Source organism: Corythoichthys intestinalis, chromosome 5 (assembly GCF_030265065.1).
Source record: "Corythoichthys intestinalis isolate RoL2023-P3 chromosome 5, ASM3026506v1, whole genome shotgun sequence".
NCBI classification, from domain to species: Eukaryota; Metazoa; Chordata; class Actinopteri; order Syngnathiformes; family Syngnathidae; genus Corythoichthys; species Corythoichthys intestinalis.
This window is the reverse complement of record NC_080399.1, coordinates 59,707,190-59,724,198: the sequence shown is the minus strand read 5'-3', so window position 1 is coordinate 59,724,198 and position 17,009 is coordinate 59,707,190. Positions and strand designations below refer to the sequence as shown.

Genomic DNA, 17,009 nt, shown 5'->3' with positions numbered 1-17,009 from the left:
CAAAGAAATTAGTTCAATTTCAAAAGGTTTATTTGTAAACTTATAGCTTTCTCATCAAGTATCCACAGTCATGTTAACTATTATGCTAGTAACACAAAGCTAAGAGCTGACTTTACAACAAAATGTAGCTACCCTATGTTAGTGTCCACTCTTTTACATCCAATGGACCCTATTTAGAAAAAAAAAAAAAAAAAAAAGACCCGCATAGACATGCATAAAAATTTATGAGCATGTTTATGACATTTTTTAAATATTCACTTACAGTCTATTATATCAATACAACTGAAAATATCACTTAAGATAGCAGGTGTAAGCAGACCACAAGGGGCATTAACTATCAGTGGCACTTTATCAGTCATATGCATGACTCATAATGCCCCTTGGTAATAGGTCTTACCAAAGACAGAAGGCTTTCAGACTACTAAATAATTCACCATCACAAATCATAGAAGATTTTATTCCAGGAGATATTGTTTCTTTCTTTTATTTTCATTATGTCCAAAGTCGCCTCTCAAGCTGTTGTTCTCTTGGCCACCAACTTTGAAATTGTACTTGTCATTCATTTGTGAACCGATCATTTTGTTGTGAATCAACCTATTTTTTAAATGTATGGTGGTTGCAAACATTTTTTTTTAAATCTCAGTGTATGTATATATGGTAGAAAACACAAAGGTGACTTGAAGTTCCGCTCTGAGACCCCCAATTTGGCCAAATTTCAAAATTGTCCTATATGCATGTTGGATACATCATTGGAAAGCTTAAAATTTCAATTTTAAGAACCATTTTAAACATGAGGGCATTTACAAAAATAAAATAAACAGCAAAATCCTAACTGAAGGTGAGAGCACACCAGAGCATAATTAAGGACGCCATGATTTTAACGAAATATTATCGCGTACTTACCTCTTTTAGATCCCAAAACTCCATGTAGCATGTATTACCGAGTGTCAGCTAACAGCTGTGAATGGTCACAGCCGGAGTTTGGGGGGATTTTATGAGTGAAACAGGAAAAATACAACAAGGGTCGCGATGCAGAAATCGCAGACATCAAAGAGTGGTCGAGATTTATTTAGCCTTTTAAACTTTTTTTTTTCTTCTTTGTTTGGATCGATTATTTATCATCTAACATATCGGGGGAAATGCGACAGTATAAAAAAAATGCAATTAAGGGTTAGGGATAGATAGATATCCGTGACTTGTTTACAAACACCTTTTTTTTTTTCCGTTTGGACGTAATTTGTTTAAAAGTTTAAAATATTCGTTTTTTTTTTTTTTTTTTTAAGACTAAATATTAGACATCAAATCATGATTCTATGCTAAAAATGACAGATATTTCGAATAATAAATATAATTACTGTACTAAGCTTCTTTTTATGGCTGGGTTGAAAGAAAAGCGGTTGCGCGACGTCTGTAAACGGGGGTTTCCAGGGTAAAACAGATAAATTAAAAATAGTTTGGGGGCTTAATGCGCCATGAATCTGCTATTGCAGCATATAGACATATTGTTCTATCAAACACAACAGTTCTCTTGACTTAAAATAAAGCAGTTTATTATAAAGAGGGGTGCAAGAGCAGAAACTGCTTTTTCAGCCCTCTTTGTGCTGAGACAGTCAGGAAATTAGAATATTGTGTATTCTAATTTCCTGAGACAGTCCTGTATATATACACAGGACTGTCTAAAAAAATTAGAATATTGTGTATTCTAATTTTCTGAGACAGTCCAGTATATATACTGATGAAAAGTTATGTTTAAAGCTCGATATGGTTCCTCTTACTAAGTGAACACTGTGTGCAGAGGGGATACACCCAGTCACCAGAAGGATAGTGAAGGGAATAGGTACCGTTCTCACACACACCATATAATTGTTTGCATCAGTCTAACACCTTCATTATAGTAAAGCATCTAACTATAGTTTAGGCAGACTTTACTCCATGCCCTTTGACACAGTAAAGTGAATCACCTTATCAGCCCTGTCAGGGCTCATGAGGGGGAATGAAAAAGATGGTACCGTTTCTCGTAGGCACCGTCTAACTGTTTGCATTACTGTAACACACGTAATACAATCAATCAGGGAATAGTATCATTTCTCATACGTACTGTAGGACTGTGTGTACTACTCTAACACAGCTAATATAAAATAAATAGCACACGATAGTTTAATTAAAAGAAGCAGAATAGATACACAACACCATCTTATCACAGAAGCCCAACGTGTGCGTCACGAGCAAGATTGACGCACCAACTCTTGCAATCAGTTTTCCTGGCCACTCCAAAGACAAAGAGCAGTGCGCTGTGTCCTAAAACAAGTAGCATCGGCCACCCAACCAGGATATAAAGTTGATAACAGGCGCTTGGGACATCAAGACCGGCGTCGGTCGCTGTGGCAACCACGTCCCAGCCACAAAGGATGACGCACGAACCTAACCGCCCAAAACCGGCCACAGAGGGATGATCCCAACATGTCTATGTAGCATTGTTTTGGATCCAGCGTTGTTCCTCCGTCGTCTGTTTTTTGCCTTGTTTTTTGACCGTTGTCGACGGATAAATTGTCAACCTGTTTTCGGTAAGCCCTCTTCAAATTTTTGGAACATGGAGTCAGTACAAAGGGTTAACATAAGAGGGGAACGCGCGGAATGTCGGCCCCCACTGGTTGGCTTGCGGGAGCGGTGCCAGCGGAGCAGCACTTCGTTCAGCTGGCGGTGTTTCCGCCACTTGGCGGGGGAGGGGTGTCGATTTCCTTCAATAGGAAGAGGAAAGATAAGTCAGATAGGTTTGTGATAAGGTGATGTGTAGCATTCACTAGTGATGTTACGCTCGAAGCAGACGCTCGAGACAAGTGTCGAGGGCTCCCGGCAGAAGTATCACAAATCAGTCGTCTCGATATCTCGCTGGATCCGGTGGAACAGCTAGTGACGTCACCCTCGAAGCAGACGCCCGACAAGTGTCGAGTGCTCGCGGCAACAAGTATCCCGATACGTTGTACGGATGTCTCGCTTCATTCAGTGAAAATCACCTGGCCGCAGAAGCGAAGCGTTGTGACATTACACGCGTGTCGGCTGTGACCGTCGACGTGTCACTCAGGTACGGAGGGGTCGAGTCAGTCAATTGGATTCAGTCAAACTCACAATGCTTAAGGGAAATGTTGTGGGTTGTGAGGAGGAGCGCTTTTGCGAGCATTACTTCATATTGAGAACGAGGCAGAGTGAAGTTAGATCAGATTAGATTAATTATATTAATTTGCAATTGCACATAGTATAGGCATTCGTTGACACACTATACGCTTATTTATATAATATGCACACGCACACCCCTCCCCCCACACACAAACACACACACGTTAGTTTTTGTGTCTGTCAGTTTTTGTGTTTGTCTATCTGCCAATTTGTATATTTGTTCGTGCCATGTGAGAGAATATTCTCATAAACTGGAGAGGTGATTAGCAAAAAGAGGAACCGGCTGAAACCAAATGCTGCTGAGATTTTGTTTTTAAATAAAAATGTGTGAAACACCCAAATCCCCATCCCATTGTCACTAGCATTCTATACACCTACCATCAAGAGTTCCCTATTGCACAACCATTTCCCTTTTTCATTTAAAAGTAACACAAGTTTTTTGTTTGTTTTCGTTATTATTATATATATATATATATATATATATATATATATATATATATATATATATATATATATATATATATATATATATTTTTTTTTTTTTTTTTTTTTTTTTTTTTTTTTAATTATCTGGGGGAAGAAAAAATATATAAATTCTAGGCCAAGAGTCGAACACACTACTGTTTGCACAGTAGACAAGGTATGAAACCACCATGCCACCCGCAGCTTTAATAGCTCAGAAGACACTTTGTTATTTGATTATATAAAAGTTCAATATATGTCCAACAAATGTCACCACACTGAATTGTGTCAAATGCCTCGTAGCACTGAACCATTTCTACACATTCGCTTCAGTGGTACAGAAAGCAGTGGTGAAGCAGTGTCGTGACTCACCACACTGATTCGTGGCAAATGCTTTATAAGACTGAACCCTTTCGACACATTGCTTGATATTGATTCACTGCTTCAGAAAGCTTCGGTTTCTCCATCACTAGCATTCACTACATCTCCCCACTGACCAACATGACGAATTGTTATTTTGTTATATATATGATATGTTAATAATGCAGTCAAATGAACGGTCGGATATGGTCTCAGGCATAGACACAATGGGTCTCATTATCACTGAGTGTGTGCATGTGCTTAAAAAGACATTATTACTTTGTTTTTATTTATTTATTTCACAGATCTCAAAACAATAAACATACACATCCTACGTAACTAGTCACATCAAAGTTGTCCTTTTTGTACTCAGAAAGTGTAGATATATTCTCATCTATTCACGTATAGTTGTCGATAACCATACATATTCATTCATTGCTGTTCTGTTACTGTCTGCATGCTTGTTCACAAAGTGCCATTCTACTTTCTGTAAATATTTGAATTCTCCTCCTCAAAGATATGATAAGGAGAACAAAGGAATTTATTGTTTACACTTTGTATTTTTCAACTGCCTATGATTTCATGGTGACTGGGAAGAACTTGCTTATTTGCATAGGAACTCTCTCATATAAACTCTGACCCGCTCTTCGCTCGGGGCCATCCCCTGGAGAATAAGCCTTTTTTTCTTATTCTATCAAAGAAAGAAGAAGAAAGAAAATGAATGCTGGGCAGAGTGTGCACAGTATTGGGCTTTTTTTCCGGTACAATTATTATATTCAAGACCTTCCAACTTGGACCTGGTTATTATTAAATGACTGAATATCGTTTTTTTCTCACACAGTTACATGATGTTGAACATTGATTATCACAATACAAAGTCAGCCGGGCCCCCCGCACCCTCATCAACTGGCCTTCAGGGATTGGATAAGGGGAGGCACCACCACCCCCCGTGCCCACGAGCAACAGCCTCCCCAACCAGCACGGCACACCGCGGGACACCCAACGGCCCAACAAGCCCAGGGCAGGGCCCCCCGCCGGAGCAAGCGATACCCAGTCAACCCACCCGGCATCCAGCCAGCGACCCGCGCCAGAACACAGGCCGGGTACCCAGGCAGAGAATAGAGTGGAAGCAGAAGCAGGAGAACGCCAAGGAGCTGCCGCGGAGCGACGTGAGATAGGAGCCCCGACCTCCTCCCACCCCCAGCCGGCAGCCCAGGCAGAGAGGAGGCCACGCCCAGGGAGCCACGCCATAGAGAAAAAGTGTTGGACCCACCTACCAGCCTATTACTGTGGCTGCCAGGTCCCCGGCTGGCAGCCATTACCCAGCAAGGTGCTGGGAATGTGTGGGGAGGATAGTGCAGTGTATGCATTAAAATAGGAGAGCCCTGCTTGGGGCAGTGGGACCGTTGCATGGAAATTCTACCCAGCCACCTGTCCCACCGCCCCTTGCTGGAGCTATCTCGTGGAATATGATGTATGTGGTGTGTTAAAAGAGGTGCAAGAATGGCGGGGCCTGCCATAAGGAGGTAACCGTGATGTCACTCACCCCCAACAGGCCCCATCCATCCTACAACCTTGGTGTGTGATGCATTAAAATCAAGGGGGAGCCGGCCCAGGACTGTATGGCCCCGTCCATCAATCTAATGAGTATGCATCTCTGCGTATGGTTGAGGAGCCTTTGGCAAATGTTTTCCAATAATTATCATCATAATTAGCGTCTCTGAGTTTTGAGTGTTAAATCCAAATCCAGTTGAATATGTTTTTGATTTTTAAAAGTGAGTGCCTTCTTAAACATATAAAATGTCATAGACTTCATAATGATATTGACAGGTAAGATTTGACCTTCACTGCGCCACGCCTTCAAGTAGGGGGCCATCCCACAATCCGCTTCAGTTATTCGCAGTCGGTCGCGGCGACACATGCAGCGATCCAACTCCGGATTTATGTTGAAAAAGTACGAAAGCTGTACCGCATACAAAGAGGAAGGATGGTCTCAGAAGTGATTTGTTCGAGGATTTAAGGTAATTATTACATTTTTCGTCTTTTCACAAAAATGTTCAACGTTTTTTTTTAAGGGTGTTGGCAAATTGTCTAACAGACTAGCATCATTCTTTGACATATTTACGTAAAATAAATGCTAACTGCACGTTTTTTTGCTTTTAACCAAGAATCGAGACTGTTTTATGTCCATATCAATAAAGAATTCAAGGATTTAAGCATTTATTTTCAAGAATTTTCACCGAAAAAAGTTCTTTGTCTGTGATTCAACTCGTTCAGCTTTGACGGCCATGCCAACAATGCAGGCCCCCTATTAATCGGCCCCGTGTCCAGTCAATATCATTATGAAGTCTATGAAAATCATATACTGTATATTTTATGTTTTAACCCTGCTATTTTATACTTCCTCTGAATCTCAAGATCCAATTACATCAGGCTAAATTCCTAAAGCTTTCATCAGGGCAAAATTATTACAGTGTTAAAGTCAAACCTACAGCTGTGTTCTGAGGGAATACAGTATATTATTACATGGATAAAAATCAGCGAGTTTTGTAAATGGTGTCCATACAATGGTATAACAGCACTTTCAAAAAGAAACATACATACAACTTCAAGGAACACCATAAGTCAAATGTTCCATAATAGTGAACCCCAGGAACCTTGTTGTGTCTTAACCAAGTATGTCCAAATAAACTGGTGCGGCTTTCATCAGTGATAATAGGGTCTTATGAATGTCCTTCATGTTAAGGCGCTGTTGTGGTTCTCTCTGCCAGCAACCAAGCATTACATCATAGACTTCTTTGGGACAGAGCCTCGGGCGCTCAAGTACCCTGCCCTGAGTTATGCACTCAATCACCTGGAAGGAAGATGAACATTGTAGTTTCTAAAACACCACAATATAGTCATAAAAATACATATATCGTATTGAAATTTACAGTCTTAGTCTACTACTTTAATTACAGGATAAGTATGTAATGGTATTGGTAAATGAAAATGATGTCAAATACTCTAACTGCAAATTTCATTGTAAATCCACCTCATTATTGGCCAGTTGGAACCAGGGCTGTTTGCCATTTGTGAAGATTTCCCATAGAACAACTCCAAAGCTCCACACATCCGTTTCTGTGGTAAACTTCCTGTACATGATGCTCTCTGGAGGCATCCAGCGAATAGGCAGCATTGTGTGACCTCCCACCTAAACAAAAATGCACCATTTTTAGATTGCGTGCATTTATCTAGGTTACGATGTATAATCTAGTTTAAAATACCTCAATGTAACAACTAGAACAGTGCTTTTCTGAACTGCATCACATAATATACAGTACACAAACAAGAGAAAGAAAGTTCAAGGACTGTCAAATATGTACAGTTCAGTACGTCGTTATATGTTCAAAATCAACATACAGATCTGATATGATAATATATGATATGATATGATAAAATAATAATAAAAACGCCTTCACGTGTCCTTCACGCCGTAAGAGTAGCACTGGTCATTTCTATTTTTAAAAATAAAAAATGAATAAAATAAAAATTCCCATTCAATTTTAAAAACATAAGCTTACTGAGATTGACACTTTCTGACAGGTATATAAACAGCAAAGGCCTGTTATTTGCAGCGGTTTGACTGTAACGAAGTCCGCGTTACTGTACTTAAGTACATTTTTATGTATCTGTACTTTACTTTAGTACAAATCTGAAGTGGTCCTTTTTACTTTTACTTCACTACATTTTGCAGCACATCTCTGTACTTTTTACTCCACTGCATTTCCAATTGTCACCTGTGTTACACGTTACTCTTGTTTGTTTTCTTTTTTTCTCATTGTGAATTGATAGTTTCATTTTCTTCCCTCCGGCACAATCGACAAACCCTGTGCAATTTTACCGTAATTGAGCACTAAAGGCAGCAACACGAGTACAAGCAACATTAGGCGGGTGAACAGGGTATTGACCAATAAAAATCAACAGTGAGAGCAACACGCCTTCAGATGAGTTCTGCACACTCTTGAACAGTAGGTGGCGGTATGCACCTGATAGTTGCTTGCAATCCACCATTAAGCTATTATACATGTTTTTAGATATTTCACCTTTTTTTCCACACGTGTTATTTCATAGTTTTATTGCCTTCAGTGAGAATTTACTGTAAATAGTCATGAAGATAAAACGCAAAAATGAGAAGATGGAACTGTGTGTATGTAGATGGAACGATTAAACAAACGATTTAAATTTTTAATCGAGTTAATTACAGCTTAAAAATTAATTCATCGTAATTAATCGCAATTCAAACCATCTATAAAATATGCCATATTTTTCTGTAAATTATTGTTGGAATGGAAAGATAAGACACAAGACGGATATATACATTTAAAATATGGTACATAGGTGCTGTATTTGTTTATTATAACAATAAATCAACAAGATGGCATTAACTTTATTAACATTCTCTTAAAGTGATCCATGGATAGAAAGACTTGTAGTTCTTAAAAGATAAATGTTAGTACAAGTTATAGAAATTTTATATTAAAACTCTTTTCGTTTTATTAAAATTTGTAAAATTTTCCATCAAAAAATAAACTAGTAGCTCGCCATTGTTGATGTCATTAATCACACCATGCTCACTCATGGTCTAACCCATAAAATCAGTTGGACCCAAGCACCAGCAGAGGGCGCCAAACACCAAAAAACAAGTAACGAGCGGACATTACACTCTGCTGTCATTTTAATCTGTTTGAGCGGGGCATGTACGTTAATTGCGTCAAATATTTTAACATGATTAATGGAAAAAATTAATTACCGCCCGTTAACGTGATAAGCTAATGCTAGAGGCTAACAAGCGAGTTGTCTTGCCTAAAATTCTTTAGTAGAGGCAAGAACATTCATAAACTGATTCTAAAGTTGCAGTCACTCTTTTGGAAGACTATATCTTACTACGATGTCATTATTATAACGCTATAGGTATTGCTGTTTCATTAGCTTAAGTTAGTTAACCTCATGTCTTTGTTCGCAGTCCATTCTACGCAGAGGTGGGTAGTAACGCGTTACATTTACTCCGTTACATTTACTTGAGTAACTTTTTGAGAAAAAAATACTTCTTAGAGTTGTTTTGCCACACAATATTTTTTTACTTCTACCGAAGTAGATTTTTGAAGAAGAAACACTAGTCTTAAGCCTGAGTTATGTTTCTGCGGCAGACCTACGCCGCCAAGGCAGACCCGATTTACGACTCTTCGGCGTAGCCTGACGTGCAGCTCTTCAATTTTCTGACTTTGCATCGCGTCAACACATGGAGACGTCACGCAAGTGGACTGTGATTGGTCCGCTCAGACTGTTCTTTCCAGTTCAGCGCGAAATCACCGCCATTTTCAAACATTGTTGTGCTACACGAAAAAATGGACCAAGCCGACGAGAGTATCATCAAAGAGGTCCGCAAGTACAACAACCTTTATAATGTCTCGTCAAGACATTATAAAGATTGCCAAATGGCAAACAATTTGTGAAGATCCACATTTAAGCGTCCCATCTTGGTGTTAATGTAGTTATACTTATATCGCGCTTTTCCACCTTTCAAGGCGCTCAAAGAGCTCTTACTCTTATGGCCCAAGGCAGCTTTGAAGGCTTCGTTGCCTCGTTTACTAGCTTTTGGACACATATTATGCAGTGCGTACGTGGCGCCTGAGAATCACTTGTTGTGACAATCCAATATTTTAGGTGGGATTTTTGGTATTGTCTGTTAAAGGTTTTCATTTTCTTTGAGGTTATAGGCTCCTCTTCTGGCTTGTCAGGTAGCCTTTTCCCCGTAAAAAAGTTGTCCAATGATGTCTTCGCTAGCGTGTGGGCTTATTATTTCCGGGAAAAAAATCTGAGGCGCCTATATCATTATCGAGGAAAAGCACACATAGATATAAAAAAATAGATGCTAGCTGCAATGAATTTGTATGATGACATTCTATCCAGTTTTATTATTATATCTATAGAATAGACAGGCATATTGGTGTGTCAAGAGGCACAAGCCAAAGTTAATTTGGCCAGAATGTGGTTGTTAATAAATCATTTATTATTTTTGTGCGGCCCAGTAGGACATGCGCCATGAACCAGTACCCTTCCCCGGTGGTTGGGGATCCCTGAATTAAAACACTCCAGTATACAGTACGCCTGGAGTCACGAGGCTTGTCCTCTTATCCACTGTCACTTAGTGGGGCGGAGCTTTTGCGAAAGGTCAATTGACCTTCCTGAATAAATAAGATGAAATGAGATGTGAGAGGTCAATAACTTTTGATTTCAATATGCATATTGGGCATCCCTGCGCAAAATGCAGATATATGTTTTGCTCTTAGAAGGGCATACCAAAGATGTATTGTGTACATACTATGTCAACTATGGACAATAGATTTTTCTCTTAAACAAATATGTATGACCTTACCCGATAATAATCAGTGCTGTAAATATCTCTTGACATGCCAAAGTCTCCAATTTTAACCTGGAGGGCATTCCCTACCAGACAGTTTCTGGTAGCCAAATCACGGTGGACAAAGTGTTGGGATGCAAGGTAAATCATTCCTGCTGCAATCTGACTGGCTATGTGAAGCATCTCGGACAGACCCAACTCCCCATTAGTCTGCAGTGGCTGTCCATCCACCAGGATCATGGCATCAGGTCCATGGGCTCTAAGGAGATTTTAAAATGGTTAAGCAACACTGTAGTTAAATACATCACAATTTAAAAAGTACTAGTGAAATCAGAAAAAGATCACTACTACTAATATTACTATGGTGTTTCTTGGGCCACGGGGCTCGGTATCCTGAACTTTACCAGATTGTGGTTAACTGGCTTTTTATTCCCTTTTCAATCCCGAAGTAAATTCTTTGTATAACTTGCTATATGCCTCATTCCGAATAAATCATAACATCTCAGGGTCAGGATTACAAATAAAACGGGGGAGTGGGGACAGCTATGCTAAAATTGCTCATTTACTTTCTCTACCCTACATTTCTGCCACTTCATGCAGTCCCTGCAGAAAGAAAGAAATGAATTGATCCATACATCCGTTTTCAATACCACTCATCCTGATCAGGTTCCAGAGTGCTGGAGCCAATCCTGAATAAATTCGGGAAAAAGAGCGACTACACCGTAAACTGGTCATAAGTCACTCACAAGGCAAGATTCAGCAGCACATTACTCACACATACACTGTAAACTTCAATGTCATGATCTTCATGGAAACATCTTAGCTATTTTGGTGCTTGAAGGACTGTCTTTTCTCGTCTTTACTGTTTGAATGTTTGTATTACTCTAACACACTTAATATAATCAATCATGGAATAGTATCTTTTCTCATATTTGCTGTTTGTATTCCTCTAATACACCCAATATGAGATAAAGAGCATTTATATCATGGTTTAAGAAAAAAACAAGCAGAAAATATTTTATATTATGAACAGCTGCACTTGGAATGATTAGAACTTGCAGTGCAAAGACAACGTACAGATAAGGCCGCCTTCTGACCACGGAATCCCAATGCGTGCGTCATGCAGCTGACTGAACAAGATTGACGCTGACTACCTACTGATCGGCAAGACATCTACAAGCCCACGTATGCAACACCAAATCCCACAATCAGCTGTTCAGGACAGTCCAGAAAAAATCGTGGGACGTCCTGTCCCAACACAAGGAACACTCAAGAATGCCCGATATCTAACTGATAACATGACTGATAAGACTTCAAGCGTCCTGTGGATCCTGAGGCGGGCAAAATCTCCCACTGCGGTTGCCCCAGTAACGGTGACTCAGCAACTTTAACACACGAACTAAACAGCCCAAACTTCCATCGAAGATTATCATAAACAACGGCCAAACACACCCTTCTTCCGGACACCGGCCTGCCTCATCAGAGCCTTTAGAAGACTGAATGCTTAACTAATCGTTGTCACTTTTTTCGGGAACCTTTTGTTGACTTGTGATATGGTGATCCTGCCTCCTCGCCTGGGTCTGTCGCTGTTTTGCTTTGCCGTTTGATTGCTTTCGACCTGAATAAATTGTCAACTTGTGTTTCGAAGCCTTTTTCCAGCTTTCAAAATTGAGTCAGTACAAGGCGTTAAGTGAACGCGCGGAGTTTGGCCTTTGGTTGTCGGGGTTTCGCCGGCCTGGGTCGTTGGAGCTGCGCCAGCGCGGGTCCGGCGGTTTGGCTGTCGTGATTCTGGCAATCTAGCCAAAAGGTCAGATTCGTTCATGCTTTTTCAGCCTGGCAGATAGGACAGCTCGTCCTGGACTTGACTGAACAATATTCAGCTAATTCAACTTTAAAGGAATTTAACTTATATTTTTTCACTCATCTGCACACCTACTGGGATCTGGTACCATTCCTCTTGAGAGGGATTGGGTGGTATTCCACTCTGGATTGCCCCAAGGATGAGTGGATATATGTTTGAGTTCACCCAAGTGGACAAGAGGTTATCCTTCACCTTAGGCAGGATCTATGGAGGTTGTGTGAGTAAGGTAGTGTAAGCATTTAATGTATTTGGGCGCTTTCTCACTAGCCCTGTTTGGCCCATTTTAAACGGACCAGAGTTCTCTCTCTCTCAGATAATCCACTTCATTTTGTAAATGTGAACGCGCATCCAAACTTTAGACCAAACAAACGAACTCTGGTCCGCTCAAGAATCGTGGTTCTCAGTCCGCTTTAAGCACACCCTGCTTCGCTTGTGAAAGGTGCGCTTATGCTACCTTACATGGCGTGTCCGGCCTGGAACTATGATGCTCCAGGCTGTGATGCTTCACACAGTGCATCCTTGAAAGCGGAAATTCAGCGCACATGCTATTCAAAATCAAGAATGCTAAGAAGACAGACGATTAATAATGGCCAAATGTTAATGTGCTGCGCTAAGCATTTGCATTTGATATACAGAATCGGGTTTCAAAGTGGCGGTTGTGTTTTGCATGCTGTTTCTGAATGCACCGTGTGAAATGCGGAAGAAGCGGGTGGGATACTTTGACTTTATATGTTCTGTTATTATTGGCTACGGTGGACAGTAGCTGTGTTGTGTTGTACAAGTTCAGAAATAAGGGATTAAACACCTGACGAAGCTGGCGACTTCCTTGTCGTTGTTACAATATTAACGAAACAAATGCCTGTACCAGAGGCTCCATTTTTCCGTTGTTTTTTTCTCCCCCTTTTCCGGCAGAGATTGAGGGGGGTGATAGTTCGCTTTGCGCAGTGTGAATGCTGAATCTTTTCAACAGGTCATTTGCAAGTGTTGTTGAGAGGTAGCTCTCCAACTGGACCCTGGTCCTCTTGGTCTAATGTGAAAGTGCCCTTTGTTGCTGTTTCTTCTTTGTCCCTCCTCTTCTACTATCCTTTCTGTCCCTTCATAACACCTTCCTGCTTGCTGCTTTCTCCTAACAAACGAAACAAAATGAATAACCACAATGAGAGTATACCATACTCCCATGTGATACATTAAAACTGTTCAGACCATAAGGACACTCAGATTCCCATTCTCCGTGTTAAAGCATCTGAACAGGACAGGTTATAAAAAAAAAATAATAATAATAATTTTTTTAAAAAAAAAGGTTAAAATGGCCCTCTTGTGCAGTTTTTTTCTTCCTGAGGAGACTAAATAAGAGCCATCTGTCCCTGCAGATACTACTACTCCTGCCCCTTTGACAATATCCTCAAAGACTGCATCTCGTGCTAGTATGCCAAGGTGGCCATTGAAAAGCAAGCTCCAGATTTTAAATTCCATCTACACCCTACCACTCATCTGTGTATCACGTGCTGTGCATAATGAATAAAATGAGGTTCCTCAGCAGGCTGTATGGGCTGTCCAAAAGTTATAGGGTGAGAAGCTCAGTTATCCAGGTAGAGCTCAGAGTAGAGCTGCTGCTTCATTCAGTCCAGAAGAGACGGATGATTTGGCTAAGTCATCTGGTTAGAACGCTTCCCTGTTAAGGTGTTTCATGCATATCCCTCAAGATCGAGGACAGATTGGAGAGACTGTGCTATGTCAACCAGATATTACACATTAGTAGCCTATATTCTTACAAGAACTGACTATACTCACCTGAGAAATTTATTCAAATCTCCGTGTTTCATGTACTCAAACACCATGATGAGTGGATCTCCATCAACACACACTCCATAAAACTTCACAATATGCTCATGTTGGAGATTGGTCAGCAGCTCAGCTTCACGTTGAAAGTCTTTCCTAGCTGATAAGGTGGGGTCCTTCAGGGTCTGGGAAAATAAAATAAAACAGTGTTGTATACTAATATCAAATGCCAATCAAAGGGTAGGGTTGCATTGACTGGCTAAGCTACACTGCTGGCCAAAAGTATTGGCACCCCTGCAATTCTGTCAGGTAATGTTCAATTTCTTCCAGAAAAGGATTGCAATGACAAATGCTTTGGTAGTAATAGATTCATTTATTTTGCTTGCAATGAAAAAACACAAAACAGAATGGGAAAAAAAATAAATCATTATCATTTCACACAAAACTCCAAAAATGGGCCGGACAAAAGTATTGGCACCCTTTGGAAAATCATGTGATGCGTCTCTGATTTGTGTAATTAACATCAACTGTTTCCTGAGGATTTGAGAAGCAAAACTGTGAGGAAGCATGGGCAATCTTAAAGCTAAAAGTCCATCTCCAAAGACCTGAAGGTTCCTGTGTCTACCGTGTGCAGTGTCATCAATGAGTGGAAAGCCCACAGCACTGTGCCTAACCTCCCTTGATGTGGACAGAAAAGAAAAATTGCTGAGAGATTTAAACGAAAGATTGTGCGGATGGTGGATAAAGAACCTCGGCTAACATCCAAACAAGTTCAAGCTGTCCAGCAGTCCGAGGGTACAACAGTGTCAATCCGTACCATCCTTCGCCGTCTGAATGAAAAGGACTCTATGGTAGAATACCTAGGAGGACCCCACTTCTGACACAGAGACATAAAAAAGCCAGGCTGGAGTTTGCCAAAACTTACCTGACAAAGCCAAAAACGTTTTGGAAGAATGTTCTCTAGCCAGATGAGACAAAAGTAGAAATTTTTAGGAAAAGGCATCAACATAAAATTTACAGGGAAAAAAACGAGGCCTTCAAAGAAATGAACACGGTCCCCACAGTCAAAACATGGTAGAGGTTTCCTGATGTTTTGGGGTTGCTTTGCTGCCTCCGGCACTGGACTGTTTCAACGTGTGCATGGCATTATAAAGTCTGAAGACTACCAACAAATTTTGCAGCATAATGTAGGGCCCAGTGTGAGAAACTGGGTGTCCCTCAGAGGTCATGAGTATTCCAGCAGGACAATGACCCAAAACACACTTCAAAAAGCACTAGAAAATCATTTGAGAGAAAGCACTGGAGACTTCTAAAGTGGCCAGCAATGAGTCCAGACCTGAATCCCATAGAACACCTGTGGAGACATCTGAAAAATCGCAGATTGGAGAAGGCACCCTTCAAAACTCAAGACCTTGAGCAGTTGGCCAAAGAAGAATGGTCAAAAATTCCAGCAGAGCATTGTAAGAAACTCATTGATGGATACCGGAAGCATTTGTTCACAGTTATTTTGTCTAAAGGCTGCGCTACTAAGTATTAGGCTGAGGTCAGTTGGGCACACACAGAGACTTACAACCACTTGCACTCAGTAACACAATAACACCGCCACTGAGTGGGAATCGATCCCACACTGCCTGCCATTAAGTCAGGCGAATGTACCAGTACACAATAAATGACTACATCTAAATCGGAAAATTTAATTGTTAAGCAAAACTGACTAACATGATTTTTTTGAGTGATATATGAAATGAATGAGTAGGTAGTGATTCTCTCTTTTTTTCTTACCTTTACGGCTACAAGCATTTTGTCCATTTTTGGGCACAGAGTGTAGCATTCTGCTAAGAAGACTTTGCCAAATGCTCCTTCTCCAAGCTCCCTCTTCAAAATGATGTCTCTTCGTTTTAGATGTTGAACATCTTTAAAAAAGGAAAAAGAAAAGCAAAGCAAAAAAAAATACACATTATCCATTACAACTCTAAATGAGAAGTCTGTAACATGCATAACCTTTGGGCTGCCTAGATAAGCGCTTAAGGATGAGTTATGCTTCTGCAGCAGACCTACACCGTCAACGCAGACCCGATTTACGACCCTCCGCCGTAGCCTGACATGCAACTCCACAAAATTTTGACTACGCGTCGTGTCAGCGCGTGGTGACGTGACGCAAATGGGTTGTGATTTGTCTGCTCAGACTGTCGTTTATGGTTCAGCGCGGAATCACTGCCATTTGCAAAGATTCTTGCGCTAACGACCACCTCCGCAACCGTCTTCTGTGTAGCCTACGCCTCAACATTTGTATGATCAACATTTGTTGTTCAATGTTGATGAGCTGAAGATCCACATTCAAGCGTTCCATCTCTGTTGGCATTATTGTGTAACTGGAAGAAAACTATATGAAGTTGACAAGAGTCCCCCCAAACCATACAACACAGCGCCACAACCCTCTAGTCGCTTGGCAGTGAATTACAGAGCAACGCGTTTCCTACCCGCAGAACTATCAAATGCTCACTAACGCCGTAGTCGCTACGCCGTCACTGCAACGCAGAAGCATAACTCAGGCTTAAGTCTCAAGCTGCATCTTTGTGTTTGTCCTTTATGTCTTAATTTATTTTTGTGCAATACCCCCCTGGACGCAGACACAAAACTAATTTAGTAATCGGCTAACTGGACAGGACATTCCTTGTAAACACAGAATCAAAACGACAACAACTTTAACGGGCTGAGGACTTAATTTATTGAAACTGAGAACTGAGAAGTTTTTATATTAGAAAAACTAGGCATAACTATTGAGAACAGTGTTAGAAGTATTTACAGAAATCAGGTTTCCTTAGGCCTATTTAATGAATAATTAAACTGCAATTCTTTCATATGGCTCCATTAATCTTGACTGTGAAAAAAAACAGAAGTACGACAGGCATATGTGAATCCTAGCTTTGTGTTAGTCACAACATTGAGCAGAGCCGCAATATTTTAACA

General features: G+C 40.5%; 1 protein-coding gene across 1 annotated transcript in view; it reads right to left on the bottom strand.

Moving 5' to 3' along the window:
* Positions 1–4,337: 4,337 nt before the first annotated feature.
* The window catches only part of LOC130916663 (NT-3 growth factor receptor-like), a 64,119-nt gene continuing 51,447 nt past the window's right edge, over positions 4,338–17,009 (bottom strand). Inside the window, exons 14-18 of the mRNA XM_057837532.1 lie at positions 15,822–15,952; positions 14,052–14,224; positions 10,415–10,658; positions 7,031–7,189; positions 4,338–6,850 (exon numbers count right to left, since the gene is read on the bottom strand). Coding sequence (XP_057693515.1) covers positions 6,665–6,850; positions 7,031–7,189; positions 10,415–10,658; positions 14,052–14,224; positions 15,822–15,952 — 893 coding nt within the window. The 3' untranslated portion in view covers positions 4,338–6,664. The remainder of the gene's footprint in view (positions 6,851–7,030; positions 7,190–10,414; positions 10,659–14,051; positions 14,225–15,821; positions 15,953–17,009) is intronic.